Source organism: Drosophila tropicalis, unplaced genomic scaffold (genome assembly GCF_018151085.1).
Source record: "Drosophila tropicalis isolate 14030-0801.00 unplaced genomic scaffold, ASM1815108v1 contig_593, whole genome shotgun sequence".
Lineage (NCBI taxonomy): Eukaryota > Metazoa > Arthropoda > Insecta > Diptera > Drosophilidae > Drosophila > Drosophila tropicalis.
The window spans coordinates 16381436-16401253 of NW_027173070.1; the positions used below are offsets into that span (position 1 = coordinate 16381436).

The 19818-nt window shown below is 40.8% G+C and overlaps 2 protein-coding genes across 2 annotated transcripts; one reads left to right on the forward strand and one right to left on the reverse strand.

The window, feature by feature from the left end:
• Nucleotides 1-36: 36 nt before the first annotated feature.
• Nucleotides 37-17890, reverse strand: ACC (acetyl-CoA carboxylase). Its single transcript, XM_068291667.1, is given in 14 exon segments — nt 37-618; nt 688-825; nt 889-1236; nt 1299-2168; nt 2234-2662; nt 2724-2894; nt 2957-3259; nt 3328-4461; nt 4463-7062; nt 7127-7415; nt 8538-8904; nt 10042-10163; nt 11195-11601; nt 17694-17890. Coding segments are annotated over 14 exon segments (7323 nt in total). The 5' UTR covers nt 17704-17890; the 3' UTR covers nt 37-483.
• Nucleotides 17891-18160: 270 nt separating this feature from the next.
• Nucleotides 18161-19577, forward strand: Nup44A (nuclear pore complex protein Nup44A). Its single transcript, XM_068291669.1, has 4 exons — nt 18161-18358; nt 18427-18841; nt 18905-19113; nt 19176-19577. Exons 1-4 carry the CDS (start codon nt 18225-18227, stop codon nt 19486-19488), a joined length of 1071 nt encoding a protein of 356 aa, XP_068147770.1. The 5' UTR covers nt 18161-18224; the 3' UTR covers nt 19489-19577.
• Nucleotides 19578-19818: the final 241 nt, after the last annotated feature.

Below are 19818 nucleotides of genomic sequence, written 5' to 3' on the forward strand. Positions count from 1 at the left end.
TCAAGACGTTTAGTTTTTTGTTCCAAAAATAATATATATATTTATATATTGTACCATATATTTTCAAATATTCGTATAATTCACAAAAGCTCTATATGTATGTGTGTGTAAGTGTACAAACGACTTTGGGTCTTAGACAACTAATGGAAAGTATTTTGTATTCTATAGAGAGCAAGTACATATAGAATATATACACATGATGGATACAGCTTAGATTACGGGGTAACCCACACAACTTCTACTACACAAATCCAATTGTGTATCTCATATATATTTTCAATAAACCTAGTTTTTTAAGCTAATTTAATGTTAAAGAAATTTAACTAAAACAAAAGGCTGCATTATATTACAAGAGCTACGAGGGGTTGAGAGAGCAATGAAGCTATCGCTAAGATGCGATGAATTGAGGTGGGGTTGGGTTTTTGGGGGCAAATGGGGGGAATGGCTGGAGAGTTTGAAAACTTAAAACCTAGCAAAGAATCATCATCCCTGGATATTCGAGGAGGACTCCTCGTTCAGTTGCATTTGTGCCAGTGTGCGTACAACAACTCCACGATTGACTGGCGTCAGGCCCTGGCAAAGACCCACCACAGCGTCCAGCGCCACATCGGGGCAGTCCTGTGAACAGAAAAGAACATGAAAGTTTTAGAAAGAATTCTTTAACGCAATCTTCACTTTAGTAATTACCTCTAGCATTTTGGAAATTGTCGAAATAATGGCATCCCTTCGCACAGAGTTTACATTTCTAGTTACGATGGATTCTTGATTCTTGGTTTGCTCTTCATACCAAGAAACCATTTGTTCATTCTTATCCCATAAATATGCCTGAAATGATTTGGGAAAGCATATCAAGTTTATGTTGCATTTGATTATCCGTTTATTACTCACCTCTGTGGCTCCCTTTTCTTCGACCAACCATCGTCGCAGCATTTGTTTGGCCTGACCTACGGATAGATTATCCTGGGCCCGCAGGATCTTTTTAATGTGTGCATCCTCCAGCAGCAAACGTCGCAGTCTCCAGTAGAGCCAGCGACGGGAATCCCTCCATGGCACAATCTCACTGATGCACTCCTTCTCCAGCATGCGTTCAGGCGTATCATGCAAGTCAGCAAAATGAACTGCCACCGTGTGATAGACATGCATAAGTATTGAGATGCGGGCCTTAATCTTTTCATCGAGCTGGGCGATCTTCACCTTGTCCCCAGCAGCAGTTGCTTCATCAAGTTCTTGTTTAAGCTGCAATGAATAAGAATATTATTATTATCATCGCAAAATCTATAACGTGAAAACAAACTTACCGCTATGGTGGTAGCATCCAGACGATGAATTGTTTTTACAAGATCCTTTTCTTTGTATTTGATCTCAACAATGCCCTCGGGTTCCAAAACACCGCCACGGGCCTCTGGATCTGCGTAGGTTTCCATGTAACGCGGATTGATCAGAGAGTCCAGCACAGCCCAGGCTCCGCCACGGAGTTCGGCATTAGGAGGTAGATAAATCAACACTGGCTTCTTGTACTCCCTCAGTCCATCCACAATGTAAGCTCCAAATTTGACAATCTGTTCGTACATGTCCTTCATGCCGCCGGAAAAACCACGCCAATTGGCAAAGACAATCAATGGCAATTCCTCACGTCCGAAGTCCTTGATGGCCTGGGCTGTCTTGTACGAGGAGTCCGGATACCACACTTGACCCGCCTGCTGCAGAGTCTTGGCTTCTGAATCCAAATTAGCCGGATCGGCTGGCATTTCCACTTCGACAGTGCGCGTCTCTACGGCAATTACACCAACGGGGACACCACCCAGACGAGCACGTCCCGTAACCACGGTCTTGGCCCAGGGAGCCATGATTTCGCTCCATGAGTCGCGATCAAAGAAACCATTTTCCCATTCGTTGGCATTCACAGGATTAACCCTACCGGCCAGCATCCAACGTGGATCATATGGAGATTTCGTAGGCATGAAATCCACTGGGCGATCTACACGATCACATGGTAGCACAATGGGCAATTCACAGCCAATGTGGGCGGGAATGTATGAGAGCCAGTCGAGAATTGTGTATACACCATCCAGATCAATAGCTTCAGTCTTGTGCGTAACTCCGTTATTGAACATGATCTGGACACCACCCAATTGATTATTAGAGGCATAAACCTTGCGTCCAAGAAGCTAATTCAGGAGATTGATATAAAGTTAGTCTTCTGTGTTTTTAGATGATTTCAAATGCCACTTACCTTATTGAGAGCAGCATAGCCCGTGAGTATTATATGCGAATTATCAATCTGAATGACACGCTGACCCAGACGAACCACATAAGAGCCAATGCCAATGGTACGACATGTTACCATAGCTATGGTTACAATCTCTTCGTAAGCTTGTGATGTTTCACCAGCAATCAGACCAGCATAACGCAAATTCTCTACGCCCAAACCGTCATCCTTGCCAATAATATCGGTAATCTTGTAGCGCTGCTCGCCCTCATCCTCAATTAGAATTGCACGCACGGAATTGAGATTGGCCACCTTTGCGTAGTCCTCAGTGGATAGATAAAGATACTTGAAACCCTTATCCGGCTCCTCGGGATCTTCCCATGCTATACGGAACATAGATTTCACTTCCTCAGCCAGACCAATGCGGGCTCCACTATTGACAGAGATGTATATCTGCGAAACAAAGATGAAAAATATAAAAAAGGTACATGGAAGAAATTGTTGTTTTTCTTACCCTGGGCACTTTGCGTTCACGCGCCAACTGAGAAGCCTTGGCAAAGAGCACATCCTCTTTGATGCCAAAGGAACCAATTAGATAGGTCAAATCGTTGGCTATCACAATGATTTCACGACCATTTGGATACTCTGGAGTGGCCAGCACAATGCGCCAAGCTACCATACCGCACTAGAAAAAACAAGTCCTTATTGGTTAGACATTCTTCTTGGAAAAACTGAAAGTAATCTTACATTGTTCTCTCCGGGCAGACGCTGCATCTCCACCAGATTATCGCCTTCGAGTACAAGTTCTTGGCACTCCAAGAGAATTTTGTCTGGAATCCGTATGTCGACAGTGGGACGAGCTTTGGAGAACTCCCGCCAGTGACGTTCGCTCATCTGTCGGAACATATCGGGCACGTCGTAGACATAGGTAGTGCCATTCGATTGTGCTTGGAAGCGTTTCTGTTGCAAAAAGTCTTTGGTCATGTAGGGTGTGGAAATGGGATGACCATGTAGAGATCCCTGCTTTTCGCCATAGGCCTTGAACTTAATCTAAAAGAAGAGGAGGAAGTTCAAAGAGTTAGTGGGGAGTTTCCTACAGATTTAATATTCGCACTCACAATTCCCGTCTCCGGTTCGGTTTGCTCTGTGTACATGGAGATGTCCAGGAAGTAACCCGAATCATTAGCTATGCAAAGACGCACTGCCTGGGTGGGTGATTGCGGCGACTGACGTATAACCATTTTCAGTTCAGCCTGCAGCACACGTAGTTTCCATAGTCGAGGGCCATACCGCATAATCATTTTGGTCACCGATTCCTCTATTTTGGCCGGATCCATTATGACAGTGGGTACAAAGTTGAGGAAAATGTGATTGCAATCGGTGCGTTTTGCATGGGGATGAGAGAACGCCACCTCCAGTTCATCCATAGCCTCGAGGAGAACGCGTTCTCCTTCATTTTGAAGATACTCGAACGATGCCTCCTTGGTGATGAGATCCGAGTGTCGAATGATTGAACGAATGAAGAAGCGATAATCAGTGACCTCCTGTCCCTTAGAAACCTTGGCTCTGCCCAAGTACAAATGCATTTTTTGGTTGGCTGTTGGCAGAGCTTCGAGATCGTAGGTCTTCATACGATTCAGCTCTAAATGGAAAGCTGATGCGGGCTCCAAGTGACGGTAAATGCGATCCTCCTCGAATTTATCACGAGCGCGATAGGTAAAGAACTTGGGGAACTGACGTTTCTTGAGGGCAGCAAAAGTAATTCTCCTAATGCGCCGTTGGAACAGCTCTTCGTTGTGCTCTTTGCAGTAGTTGCCAAATATTTGGGCCATTTGCAAATCGTCCATTTCGCCGGTTTCCCTCACAGCGACACTGACAATATGTATGGGCTCGGTGGACTTGGCCTCCTCGGCGGCATTCGCCCGGGTCACGGGATCCGAAAGCGAAACATTAATCGATGTACTATGACGACTGTCCGAAATGGAATCCACAGCCTCCACGGCCTCCAGAACCTTGGCACTAACCAATGCAGGTGAGACGAAATCCTCGAGCAAGTCCAGAATTTCATCCGAATACATTTCAAAGTGTTCGAATGAATCAAACGCTGCTATGGCGCCGGTGCGTACAAAGGAACTGCCCAAACTTTCGGCCGCCGCCTGATCTAGACCCTCGGGCGAGGACATGCGTGAGAAAAGGCGATTAGGATGAGCAGTGGGCAACAGAAATTGGAAGTGGACCAGAGGCAATCCCCCCAGAGAGTTCCAAATGTTGGAGACAGGTCAACTCGTACGATGTGTAGGCTCTTCTCACATACACCTCAAGAGCAGCGTTGCACACCGCCCGATTGGAGTGATAGAAGAAGTCGTGGAGTATATCAAAGATCGAGGTCTCCGACAGAATTAACCGCTGCAAGTTCTCCGGATGGAAATCATGGCCGTACATGTCAACGGCTGACAGGAAGATGGATTCCATTTGATTGTGTCGCAACTCGTAGGCTGGCTGGTGAGCAGCAATCAGAACCTGTCGTGATCTCAATGCCACTCGAGAATGCTCCGCACGATTTAGAGACGTCAATTCACTCAAAGTGTTGGCCAACTCATCTGTGAGACCGGGTTCATTGGCCCACAAATGATCGATGAGCAGTGTGACCAGCAGATTTTTCTTTGCCACCTGAGAGTGGGAGAAAATGGTGTTCACCACAGTTTGCATGTCATCCTTGTTGTGTTCCCGCACCAGACCCACACACTTGTCGTAATGACCATGCTGGAACTGGGACTCAACATCGTAGTATTGACGCAAAAGTTCATGGACGGCGGCCTTCATGCGGCCACGGATGCCGTTCCTATAGCGCTGCACCAACTGCACGATGCTCTGAGTGGTCAGGAAGAAGACATCGCGGTCGGCACGCTTCTGTAGAGTAGCGGCATGGCTATCGATGACACTGGCTATCTGCTGGGATGGGAACTGGGCCAGAACACTGGTGATATTGCGCTCATACAAGGTCATAAGCTTGCGAATCTTTTTCTCCACCGAGATGGGAATTCGTCCGGATATGGAGGCAATCACCTCCTGCAATTCAAGCAGGGGCAAGGAAGGATCTCTCAAGCTTTGCATGAATTTCTCAATGATGTCACGCAGACGCTGGGCATTAAATGGCTCGGGTAAACAATAGCCTGCCAAAGTGTTCTCCAAGATGCTCTTGTAGGTGTTGTGAATGCGATTCAGCTTCTCTGGCACTGGAGCATTCTCAGGTTGGGGGAATTGGCTCTTGCAAGGCTGTGCTTTCGTTACCAATGAAGGATCATCTAGTTCAAGGTGACCCAGCAGAGATCCCGCCTCTAAAACGGCACCCGGCCGACGTACAAATGTCACCGTGCCCGCTTCGAGGGAGGTGAGGGTCATCACCATTTTCATCACCTCTATCTCAGCATACGCTTGACCCTTACTCACATGGGCACCTTCTTCTACTAGAAGATTTATTAGCTTACCAGCCGATGGACTACGCAGCAGAGAAGGATCATTCTCCTTATCGAAGACACAAGTCTGATTGCCAATGACAATACGATAGCGATCGACCTCCTCCTTCATGTAGGTGGTATAGGAAGCGCCTTCGAATGATATAAGCAATCCACCGTCGGAAAGGCGGTGCACTTCAATCTCCTTAAATGAACTATTCATCAGCAGGAAATATGAGTTGGCTCCGCTCTTGGCTGCCTGCACCTTATACCGAATGCCATCATGAATGAGTTCCACATCGACCACATTGGTCAGAGTGTTGGCCGCCTGTATCTGGCCCTTCTCCAGTGAGGTTTGGAAGCTTGAAAATGATTCGGTGATTTCACGGTCAGCGATATGAAGCGAACCACACATCACGCCCAGCAAGATGTCCGGTTTCTCCGACTGGACTCGTTCGGCAATCAAGGCATCTAACCAGGCTGTGTCAATGCTATTGTCCAAAAATCTATTCGTCTCCAGCAATGTGATCAGGTACTCAACCGTGGTTCGGAAATCACCACGAATGGATAGCTCTTTGAGGGCAATCACAAGATTCTCACGAGCCTGCTGACGATTTTCACCCCATGAGAAACAATGACCAAACTGAGAGTCGGCAAACTCGTGCAATCCTCCGGAAGCTGCCACACTGAAGTAACCCCACACATTCTTGCTGGAGCGGAAATTCAGCTCTTGCACAGTTCCTGAGCTGGGTTTAAAACCCTCATCGGGATTCTCGGATGTTATGCGGGCAGCAATCACATGTCCAGATGGACGTGGTTTATTTGGAGGATTCTCAAAGTCAATTATGGAGGAACCCCATGGAGACTCTCCGTACAGTAGTCGTATGTCTTTCAGTCGGTATAGGGGAATACCCATTCCAATTTGTAGCTGACAGGCTGGCAAATTGACATCGGCAACCATTTCCGTACAGGGATGCTCCACCTGCAGACGTGGATTTAGCTCGAGGAAAAAATATTTACCCTCCGGATCATACAGATACTCCACAGTTCCGGCACTGACATAGCCAACCATTTTGGCCAGACGGACAGCAGCCTTCTCCATGTCCTCAAAAACTTCGGGCTGAGCCACAATAGCCGGAGCTTCCTCAATGATCTTCTGATGGCGACGCTGTATGGAACAGTCACGACCAAACAAACTAATGGCATTGCCATACTGATCAGCCAATAGCTGGACCTCCAAGTGACGGGCACCGCTGGCCAATTTCATTACGAAAATAGGTGAACCAGGAACCTCGGCTTGTACTTGTCGGAATAGAGCTGGGAACTCTTCAGCGGTATCCACACGACGAATACCCTTGCCACCACCACCTTCTGATGCCTTAATCATCACAGGGAAACCTATATTAAAAATAGAGAATGTAATTGAATTGGTCACATTTGGGAGACCATTCCGTAGACTTACCAATTTTATTTACAGCTGCCAGACCCTGCTCCGCATTGGTTACACAACCGCGGGCAAACAATTCGCTAGAAATCTTAATTTTCTTGCCGCTGTACTGTGCCTTCAGCTCCGAACCGGACCATGGCAGGGTGGGTATCTCAGCTGTTTGGGCAACAATCGAGGAAGCTACCTTGTCACCCAAAGCCCACATGGCACGTTCTGGTGGTCCCAAAAAGACCAGACCCTCCTTATGCAGCAGTTCAGGTAATTTCGGATTCTCTGAGGCATGACCCCAACCAGCCCAAACGGCCTAGAAACAAGAGTAAAATAAAGGAAGCTAAATTAAAAGCTGACACGCATTAAAGCCATTGTGACGTCATTGGGAAAAATTGATTTCCCATTAAGGAAAGATTCCCGGCAAACAAGGGGGGTATAATATCTTTTTTAAAAGTTAACCCATACTTTGTATTGTTCTCTTAATAAAGACATATTGTTGGGTGTACAGTGAAAACCCGCTTAAAGGACATCTCTTTTGATAGGTGTATCAGTTCTGGCAGCTTTACTTATTTTCAGAAGTAATTTTGTTATACTTGAGTAGAATAAAAATTGATTTGGGTTATTGTTCGTTCATCTAAGAGAGTGCTCACTGTATGTACAAATTTCCTTTTACACTTGTTAACTAATTACACCATGCAATATTTAAGTGAATTTTTTAGTGAGGTCATTTAGTGTAAAAGTAAACATTTTAAAGTGCATTTAACTAACTATTTTGTTCTGTTTATCTAAGATAAGTCCAAGGTCCATCCAAGTGGTAACCTACATTCTATATGAATCGATTTATTGGTAAAATCTGACAGCTTTAATTCACATACTTTTAATACTTTTTTCTTTCTCTAACTCGAACTTTTTCGTGTGTGTGTTTGTTTTATCTTTTTGCTATAGGGGCATAATAATTAATTCATATAACCTTCTCATCTATCTAATTATATGACTAGACTAAAGATTAGATATAGTAAGTAAATTTTTCTGGTTAATAGTACTAAATTTTTCTATTACCAACAACAAACAAAATTAACTTGTAAATGCCACAAGCTGGGATATTAAAACTTAAAGATGAACTTTACAATTCGTTTCGCCTAATTTTTGTAGTATAGTGTAAATCAAATATACGCCGGCTGGTTGTCTCAAGTACAAGTTCTTTACACACACACACACACACATATATATATACATATGTACATATATGATTTCAGACGCTTATTTAGCGTATTGCCATGTTGAGGCTATACATCGGACGATTGCTGCTGTTGCCTTTGGGGCGTGTAAACACAGATCGTACGATGCGGTCAACTTGACCATTGAAACTGGGAATACATATGTGATCTCTAACAAACAATCAAAAACCAAAATACCATTCGCATCCCTTTCTTACCTGAACTTGAGTGCGAAGTGCAATATCCACAATGAGCTCAACATTGGCATAATTGTTATTATTGGAACCCCCGGGCACGGGAACATAGTGATCGGCCATTTTAATGTACTCGGCATTGGCCTTCAAGTCCTCGGGAGTGACCATAACCACAAATCGTACGGCACGTTCATTTTTGAACATCTCGTAGGACCAACGACGAATGGAACGCATACATTTGACTGCCGCAATTCCATTGTTGGCAATAAGGACACGATTAATGACACGAGTGCCACCGAAACGTTTTACAAACTCTTCCGTGGTGGCAATATGGAAATCACGATCCTGATGACGATCCTGTCCCAACCCGGTGCCGCGTGACATACTGGGCCTATAAAAAAAAACCAAACAACAATATTAAATTAATTATTTACATTTATAGTTTTCTTTTTTTGTGGGTTCGTTGTCGAAAAAAGAAACAAACAAAACAGGTTTTCACTTGCTGAAACTATTTACTTTAAGGTTGCAACGCTCGGAACGGTGAGAAGATTTGATGTTGACTCATTATTGTTGACAGTTTTGCTGCTCGGGATCATCAGGTCATCATTGGAATTGGTGTGTTCAATGGCAACAAAGTTGGGTATACTAATGGATCCACTGCTGGCATTATCATTATTATTAACACCTCCTGCTCCCGACTGCGGCTCCTCGCCAGATTCAACAAGTACAAAACGCTTGCTAGCCCGACGCTTTAGCATTTTGACAAAGGCAATGAGAGCCAAAAGCATTCACAATATGCAATATTTTGAAGTATATAGCTTTTTGCAGGGGTGTGCCCCTCCCACTAGACTTATGCAAGTCTGACTAATAAAACAATAAACAGCAGAAAACGAAAAAAAAAACAAGCCAACACTAATATATCCGTGGCACAGTGCACCACTTTCACCACGCGGCGGCAAAGGTAAATCAATTGTGGACGGATGATATACAACAAATCAGCTGGCTAAGCACGCAGAAATGGCGGACCGACGGAGTCGACGTTCGATGAGCAACTGACACACAACTCGAGACTCGAGACAACGAGTTGTGTTCCCCCCGCATTTTGTTGCTCATACGCCGTATTGACCGACCATGCCAAAAAGAGACTGGTGAGAGAGAGTTTTAAAGCTAGTATTGACCCTTAGTTAAGGCCTTCGAAAATCCGAGTTATGAATGAAAGCAGCTAGTAAAAGTTGTGTGTAGAGGTTTCAAAGTGCCGCACTGGCGGCACCTGTTCCCCCTTTTTCACTCTCTCACTCTTTGTCTCTCTCTGTTTGTGTGGATGGGCATTACCGGTTGTGATAAAGCTTAAGAAAGCTTCTTTATCTATCTATCTCTTTTTGTTAAACTCGCGCCATCTATCTATGACGTAGTCATCTGGTCTTTGTTTTGCTCTCTTCATGCGGTGTACTTTGTTTATATATTCTATAGCTATCTATTTGATATTCCCCTTTATGCCCAGCTTCTTGTTCTTCTTGTTTCGTCTTACCTCAGTCGCTTGCGTCGCTCGGATATGTCGCCATTCTGGCGTATATCGCTCTGCAGCTTTTGGGGGAACTCATCAACTGCTTCGCCAGCTTCGGCTGCCTTCTCATCGATTTCATCGCCCACCTGTTAAAGCAATGATAAATCAAATATTTATATTAAAGCGTGTGAACAGATTTTTAATAGAAACTACGATATATAAACACAAATAAAAATACGTCTCAATTTACACTATTGTTTACATTCATAGAAATATACACACATACATACATACTCATCTAACAGTTTGTAACCCATATTTTTTAATTCTAACCTTATTATTTAACGGTTATTTAATTTTCGATACATTTTATACACATGAATTTTTTGTTATCGGCCAAAGATAAAAAATACTTTTTTAACACAGAAAATGTGAATTTGCAGTCATATAAAGATTATTCAATATTTTTACATAAACTTATTAAATATTGTTTTTATTAAAAACGTTTGAACCTTTCGGCTAAGAAGTTTTGTGTTTAAGAAAACTGTTTCACAGAGGAATTAAGCCTACATTTAAACGTTTTTCTTTTTTAATGTCTGAATTTTAAGACCTACCAAAGTTATATTTTAGATTCAGATAACATTTTGATTAAATTTATTCTAACAAAATCAACAGGTTCCAGGTTTGATAACATTTGTTGTAAACAAAAAAATGTTTGTCTAAACAAAATGTTAACCTCAAAGAAATTATTAAAAACATCAATAGGAGAATTGAGAGGGAGATTGAGGATCTAGATTCTAGACAAGACCAAAATATGGGTTATTCAAATAATTTTTAAGATTAATCAGCTCACTTTGTAATTTTAATAAATCTTCTGATGATAGAAGATAGTTTTAGTAATATCACCTTGATAAGTATATTTTTGAGCGCTTTTGTTGATTAAAATAGATTTACTTTCATACTTGATTATCTAAATATGACTCTAAAATTGATCGATAAAACTAGTTTTTGATTCAAAAAGAAGTCAAAAAAAAAGGTGTTTAAAGAACTTTATCAAGAGGAGTGGTGGCTCGGTTACCAAATTATATAAAATGCTGGGTAGGTGCCTCCAAAAAACCAAACCGCACAACCATGTAGACTTCCCTAAGAATGCACTTATATACCATCTAAAACTCACCAAAAAACTTGGCCTCTCTGCATCTGCGGGAGTGCCTGTTGCCACATCATTTTCAGCCTCTGTTGTGCTCATGTTGAACTTGTTAATGTCAATATTATTGCTGATATTGTTGTTGTTGTTGTGGCTGTGGTTGATGTTATTTTGCTGATGATGTTGACGATAATTAACTCTTAAATTATCGTTGCTAAGATCAATCAAGGCGTTATCCTTCAACTGCTCACAAATTTCATCCACTTCGTTTTTTAGGCTTTCGCTGGAGAATTTGACTTTCTTAATGCAGGTCGTCTTGGGATAACGTTTGTCGTTGGACTTGATTGATCCTCCTGTTGTTGCCGACGTTGCTGTTTTTGTTGTTGCTCCAGAGGTTGTTGGGGTTGTTGCTGTCGCTACAATGACGCTGGAGCTGTCTGGAAGAGAATGAGAACTGTTAGAACTACTACATAATATACATAGGTTCACAGTGTGTGCTGTATAAAGATAAGCTCGCATAGGTTATCTCAGGTTATCTATAAACACGTTTAATACACATTTCAAGGTGTGCGCTTTATGTGGCCCTTTTAAATGTTTTTTCGGTTGATTTACAAGGTCTCTATTCGTTTTTTTTTTTTTTTTTTTTGAAATTTTTCTTTTAGTCTTATAATGAGATTCTTACTATTGATAGTGCAGTGTGTAGTTGTAGTACATTCAGTTGTTGTTGTCGTTGCTGTAGTTATTATTCTTGCTCTATTCTGGCCGCGGCCAAAAAGCAAGTTAAATAGAAATGCAAGTAAAGCAGCCAGAGCTCCTAATATAATCACGATCAACATCGGCTATCATCGGCCACCAATTTGGCTGTCAAAAAGATATATTTTTTGTTGTTTATTTGATTTGCATTCCGGTTTAAAGGACAGTGAAAGTGTGAAAACAAACTAAAGAGGTTCATAAGTTGTATCTATCGCTTATGTATGTTTAGGTTTTCAAGTTCAAAAAACTTGCCACCACCAGACGATTTGTGCCTTTTTTTTGTGGGCCAAATGAACGACCGAAATGGAGACGTAACAGAAAACAAAACAAAAATCAAAAATGCTAAATTATGCATAAACTAGTTTTGCGATTTCAAATTAAAGACGGTCAAGAAAACGAAATTCCAAATTATATATGTACATATCTTGTGGGCAGGGACGGATCTAATCAAATGGAGGTGAGCGTTTCAACGGAATTTGAAATCAAGAACTAAGGAAATACGGAATATTACTTAAGTGATTAAAGTATTGTTTTATTGTAAATCATGAATCTTCATTAGTCAAAATTAATGCATTTCAAATATGGAAATAATTCAAAACTTTGATGATTAATAATGATGATTAAATTCAATAAAATAATGATGCTTATATTGGATAAAATGTTTAAGATTTAATATTGTATGAAAACCCAAGTACCCAATATGAATATCATTTAAAAATAATTTACAAACTGAAAACAAACAAAAAATGCACTATATAAAATTGTTTTATTGACTTGAATACTTAAATTTTGGATAATGCATTTTTTATTAACAAATTAATGTCATCTTATAGTAAACCTCGGCCTACTTCCCGTATAAATGTTTATTCCGACCCAGCATACATACGATTTATGTCAACCCAAAATACAAAACAAAAAACGAAAATCCAAAATGAAACCATTAAATAAGTGTTAAAACAAAATTTCAATACTCTATAAATTAAGTATACGTTAAAATTATTAAAGGAAACAAAAAAAAAACTAAAAAATTTTGAATTATTCTGAACAAATTTTAAAAGTTTCTAAAATTTTTATTAAACTTTGACCCATAATTTAAAATTAAATTTGTTAAATTATTCAATAGAAGTTCACATAATCAAAGAAGCATTTTTAAATTTCAACTTGCAACACAATTGTGGAATATGCAACCGTTTTACCTTTGAAAACAATTCGAATCGAAAATATTTCGAAAATCTTCGTTGACTAAACGCAAGAGTATTGCAAATTCCTAAGACAAAAACTTGCTTATTTTTGGGGTACAAGGTGCAGAGGTTAATTAAAAAATTAAAATCAAAAAGAAGAAGAAAGAAAAATCCCCATAGCTGGCTAGAAATGCAAATTTACGCATTTACTTATACATAGATAGGAAAAAGGTCAATGTTTTTGCCATTACAATGTGTAGCAGCATGTAAGAGACCACCCCTTTCCCCGCACCAGCCCTTCACATTTAGTCCCAGATTTTATTTGAAAGGCATTGAAAGGTGAATCAAAGTACTAACTACTACTATTATGGGTCTCTTATCGTGGTGTTATGTAAGTCTAAGTCGTCGTTTTCCATGGACAAGGGACAGAGAGAAAAAGAATTAATCGAATTACAAATCACTGAGAAATTTCGCCTTGAACAGCAATTCCGATCTAAACAAGTGGAGAGACGACTCTAGTTTTTAGGTTTAATTTGAGTTATAAGTGGAAGGAAGCTAACACTTGCGATTATATTTATACAAATATCATATGTAGAGTAGAATTGATCGGCCGATAAGAGCCACTTTACAACTTTCAAGTGTGTTTTTTTGTTTTCGTATGTTATTTGATCGTTTAATTTAATAGTAGTTTTTTTATGGGAATCTTTTAGATATTTTTTTTTGTTTACCACTTTTTTTCTTTTGGCTTTTGTATTCGGTCAGTTCACTTTTATTATTTTTATGATTGCATTCGAGCAAGTTGAATCTAAAGAGGCTTTTGTTTAATGTAGAGCGCGGAACGTAAAATGTTTTTTTCTTTTTTTTTTTTATTAAGGTTCCGCACCGATTGCCCGCTAGGTAGCTACTGCAATGACCGAGGTTTGAAATGCGACTGGACAATGCTCCTCCAAGCACACACTATCGATGACTACTGACCATACAGAAGCTCAAGCTTCGAGTCTTGGACCTCGGTATCGCGTTGCCCGTCAGTCGTCAGTTGTCCGTCGTTCACTATCAACTAAATATATACCTACTTATGCTTTTGCCTAAATGTCTACTAGTTAGTTAATAAGTGTGTGTTCGTGCTGTCAGTGTGTGTGTGTGTGTGTGTGTGTGTGTGTGTGTGTATGCGTGTTGTACCCAGGTTGTTGCTCGCATATGTTAATCACTTTTCAGAGGGCTTCATGGGTCGACAATGAGAACGAACAACAACAACAACAACGACACAAAATTGAAAATATTAAGCAAAAGTGGGCAACTTTTTAATTTTTCATTTCGTATTTGTTGTTAAGCATTTTGTTGTTTTTTTTTTTTCTTTTTTGATTGTTTATTTTTATTTGTCGATAGCGTTAGAGATAAAATAATCAATAATGATTCGCTAACCCGTTGCCAACGAGTCTTGGTGCATTATATATATATTTTATTTTATCTGCAACAGATTTTCAATGTCAAGGTTATGCTTAACCCTCGGTTAAAAGGGTCGCAGTTGGATGAAATTGAACTAAGTTTGCAATATTTTTTAATCAACCAACATAATAGCTTTCGTTAAAAAGGAAAAGTATGAGTAAAATACCAATTTATACAAATACATATGTCGCGTATTTTCAATGTCAGAGACAGGGATGGATTTAGAAAAGTAAAGACCCGGGCTGAGATGATTAAAGGGCTGAGATACTTTAAATGTTTTCTTTTGCTTTTGGCCTAGATTCGATAACAATCCTGGCTTTTAAACATCCTAAACACTTTAGGTACACCAAAAACTAGGAAGTAATTCACATAGAGACTCAAGACTGAGTGCAAAATTGGCTTAAGATTTCCATGACTCAAATTATAAATCTATTTTGGAATCGGAATTGCACTTGACACCTTGGCACAGTATATAAATCCGGCTTAAACCTAAAGATCACCCGATATTAATCTATTGAAAAGCAGTAAGAAAGTCTTAATAAACTGAATAATTAAAAAGCTAAGCTAAACAATTAAGGGTAAATGTCTTAGTAAAGTCTTCCCTTAAGCAAAAAAACAGTCAAATCTGTTGAATGTTGAAAATGGTTTTAAAAGACTCTTCGGCTTTTCGAACAGAAAGTTTTTTATGTGTATCAAAAATTCTCTATGTTAATTATATTTAAATCAAAGAAAAGAACATTCAAAGTTTAATTTGTTGACCTTTCAGATAAAATACTGTCTTCCAACTTTTGACTATGTATCATTTTTTGTATTAAAAACTTTGTAAAATTTCAAAATAATTTCAATTGAAAAGTAATTGCTATATTTTGCAAATAAGTAGGTCAAAATTCTCGTATACAAATAATGTAATATTTTAAAAAACAAAAATTTACACTGTTTACAAAATGAAAATTTTATAAAGTCAATTGGGAGAGCTTTTTTCTTAAAATCAAAATAAAAATTGCAGCCCGGTCGGAAATGGGCACCCACAATGTCATCAGTGGGTTAAGATGCATCTGCCTCTGACGATGATGCACTTTGGCGGGGGGGCAATCAAGCTTAAGTAACAACAGCAGCAACAACAAAAACAACTTAAATTGCATTTACGTAGATTGTTTCTTTTTTTTTTTTTTTAAATTAACTTGCGATTGCACTCAAAATCAAGTTAATAATAATATCAATTCATTGCCCACGAACTGAGCACGCAAATCTAAGGAGCAGCCGGCATCATGTTTGTTGATAATTTTTTTTTTTTTTTTTTTTTTTTTTTTTAATAAAAAAATCAGCAGAGGTTTTTTAAATGTCATAAAAGAATTTCCGTAACGTCGCGACTGCCCTGCCCGCTTGATCGTCCACTACAATTCCATCTGATTAGGGCAAAAGCAAAAATAAATATCAAAGAAGTTAAATTCGGCTATGCCGAAGTTTATATACCCTTGCAGTCCTTGACAATAATAATTTCACATGTTCAAAATTTGTTTTCTGCAACTCAATTCATTAATATACAAACAAAACAATTTTACTCTTCATACTATGTACAATTTGTTCTTCTTCTTCCCTCATTCCCTAAGCAAAGCAACGCACGCATACACATACAGTTTATGTAGCGTTGCGTCTGTGTGAGTATGCATGTGCTCTGTTGATTTGATGATGACGTAGTAGGCAGCAAGCAGAGCTGCCGGCAGCGATTGAGCCGATTTATATAGACTGTAACTTGTGTTCTATTTATCCGATCAGGGTCAAATTTTGGGATCTGAGATTTTATATCAAATTCTATTATATTGGTAAATTTCATGGGGATACTCCAATTTTTGCAAAAATTTTTGTTCCAGAGCTATATGATATAGTAGTCCGATCCCAAAGATTTTCATACTTTATCTCACCCGGGTAAAAAAAAGCTCCCAAAAAAATTTCATCCCGATAGCTCTTAAGATGGCTGAGTAAAACGCGTACGCACCGACGGACAGACGGACAGACGGACAGACGGACAGACGGACAGACGGACAGACGGACAGACGGACAGACGGACATGGCTATATCGACTTAGCTTCTCATGCTGATCAAGAATATATATACTTTATGGGGTCGGAAACGTCTCCTTCTGTGCGTTACAAACATCTGACCAATTTTATAATACCCTCTGCAAGGGTATAAAAATCTTCCGATTTTTGCGGTGACCATGGAAACATGATTATGATTCAATGTTTTGGTGCCGGCATGCAAGGCAGGCACTCCCGAATGTTAAGAGCCCACTTGACTAGATGGCCTTATCGGGGCAGACGGAAATTTACTGTTAACACGGAGGAATATCGGTCGTATTATTCATGTTTGGCGCGTGGCCACAGCCAGTCTGGTGATAGCCGATGTTGATGCCTAGATGTGGTCGCGTGTGATGGCCGTGAAATTGATACGTTTCTGAATACGTGTTCGAGCTAATCTTAGTAGGGACTGGGAGAACTGGCGAGCCGAGCGAGTGATTCTTCAGTCTCAATTGCATAAATTAGTTCACATATTAAGTAATTGAAGCCGGCTGAGGCTTGTCGGAAGCATTGGCAAGTCTCTGTTCACATCTGTCGCGTTGTTTTCCTCCCCCTCTTCACCAGTTTGGTTCTGGTTTGTAGGGACGACGACGACGCACACCCACTACACTACACCAGGCAATATGTTCAGAAATCGCGCCATATGAAAAGCCCAATAGGAATCAAGGTCAGTGACAAGCGCTGAGTGTAAAAGAGAGAGCGAGCAGCTGAGCAAGCGAGAATGGCGAGAGAGTGGGAGAAATTATGCTGAGAGTGTTCCATTTGGACTCGAGTGCAAACAACAATTAGATTTTATAAACAAATTTGTATTAAAAAAAAAAAAAAACAAAAACTATGTTAAACAAAGTCCAGGGGTTCTTGGGGCCAGCTGTTTAGCTATTGCATTAAGGTTATTCACCCGCGCCCTTGTCACAAGCCCTTTCGACACCTTTTACGGACTCCGCCTTTGCTGTCGCGGTTGCTGCTGTTGGTCACTGTCATTTAGCATAATGCAAGCAAATGTATGCGCTCTATCACTTAGTAATTGTAATTAGTTAGACTAATCACCGCGGGCCATTTACAGGCACTTACTTTTCTCCATCGTATTGCGCTTGGCACGTTGCTTCTTTCTATTAGCAATTTTGGTTAAATAACGTAAATCCTTCTATTAAGAAAAAAGCTTTAGGATAATCCCCGAACACAAGCACTAGGCACTATGAATTCTTATCACGCGTTTGATTCAATTTTAAGCTGTTCTTGGACGTAATCGGAGGGTCCGCCTTCGAAATAGGGGATTTGTTTTCTTGTTGTTCTTCTTGCGCCAGTGTTGGCGGCAGTGTGCACAATTGGCAATGTCTCAAAATGCGTCAATTGCTCAATATATTTTTCATCCCCCCAAAGTATACTACACAAATTAGAGGGTTCGTCGCAACAAGTACCAACATCGAACAAAGAAGTGGAGCTCCGAAAAGCGCGGTTTTTTCGGGTTCTCTTGCGTCAATTGCTCAAAACGAGCAGCTATTTTCGTCTGGCGCCAGCGGGCGCCGATTTTTAATTTCCACCATCTGGCAGCGCTAGCAGCCGGTTTATTGTTCCACAAGCGCGTATTAAATTTTGCGCAAAATGTTTGATGTTGAACCAATTTTTACCGATCACAAGGATGTTATACATGATGTGGTCTTTGATTACTATGGCCGCCGCATGGCTACATGTTCCAGCGATCAGACTGTAAAGATCTGGGACGAGGATGCATCCGGGTGAGTGTTACCGGGAAAACTTAATCTATTCGTGCACTCCTGAAACCAACAACGTTTTTTATTTGTAGCAAATGGAACGTGTCTAGCAGTTGGAAGGCTCATTCAGGATCAATTTGGCGAGTCACATGGGCACATCCGGAATTCGGCCAAGTAGTGGCCACCTGTTCGTTTGATCGCACAGCCTCAGTGTGGGAGGAGGTTATCGGGGAGAAGGTCTCCACAACGAATGCGCCCACAAGGCGTTGGGTTAGACGCACCACACTGGTGGATTCACGAACTAGCGTCACCGATGTGGAGTTTGCTCCAAAATATTTAGGTCTGCTATTGGCAACTGCATCGGCAGACGGCATTATACGTATATATGAGGCACCCGACATAATGAATCTTTCCCAATGGCCTGTTCAACATGAGATAGCCAATAAATTGTCGCTAAGCTGTCTCTCCTGGAACAAATCCATGTATATGGTCACCCAATTGTTGGCTGTGAGTGCTTGGACTTTGGAATGCGTTTGTCAGATGGATTTTTATTAATATGTTGTCTTCTAGGCCGGCAGTGACGACTCCGCCACGCCAACCGGCAAGGTCTTTCTCTTTGCCTATAGCGAAAATGCCCGGAAATGTGTAAAAATTGAGACTGTTAATGACATAACTGATCCTGTAACCGATGTGGCCTTTGCCCCCAATGCAGGACGAACTTTCCATATGCTGGCTGTGGCCAGTAAAGATCTCTACATAGTCAACATACGGGGAGTGACGTAAGACACAAAATTCTTACTGATTTTGACTTTTCAAAGTATTAATTTAAATTATTTTGCAGTGACTCCACCGGCGCCTCCAAGTTGGACATACAAACGGTTAAATACAGTGAACACAATTGCCCTGTATGGCGAGTCTGTTGGAATATGTTAGCGACAATGCTTATCTCTACGGGCGATGATGGTTGTGTGCGTCTCTGGCGCATGAACTATTCCCGCCAATGGAGATGTGCTGCAGTCCTGAAGGCTTGTACTGAAGGCGGTGCTCCTACGTATGAGCCAGCGCCGCCAACACCAACGTTGGCCAATACAGCCTCAGCCACAGCCAAGTTCTATAAAAAAGGCACCATTGGCAATCAAGTGCCCTGGCATTAGTGGAACGTGAATTGTGTTATTATCCCCCCTTTTATAATTTAATGTTAATGTTTCTCCAAATAAAAAAAAAAACCGTGTCTAATTGTGAAGTTAGAGTGAGTGTGTGTGTGTGTGTGCCTCTCCCACTTACATCTGTTGCATCCAGTGAAGATCTCGAGGCAACATCTTTGCTGCCGACTGCCTATAAGCAGCCTCATTGTCTGCCGTATCAACATTTCATTGCACATGCTTCGATTACATCACAGCAACAACAACGACCACACGTTGTGTGCAGGGGGCAACAGTTTGACTGTGGCAGAAAAAAAAACAAAATATTCTCCCTTTTGTGCA

Coding starts and splice junctions, on each gene's coding strand:
- Nup44A (XM_068291669.1), top strand. CDS start 18,225: ATGTTTGATGTTGAACCAATTTTTACCGATCACAAGGATGTTATACAT. Junction 18,359..18,426: donor TGGGACGAGGATGCATCCGG/GTGAGTGTTACC, acceptor TTTTATTTGTAG/CAAATGGAACGTGTCTAGCA. Junction 18,842..18,904: donor TGGTCACCCAATTGTTGGCT/GTGAGTGCTTGG, acceptor GTTGTCTTCTAG/GCCGGCAGTGACGACTCCGC.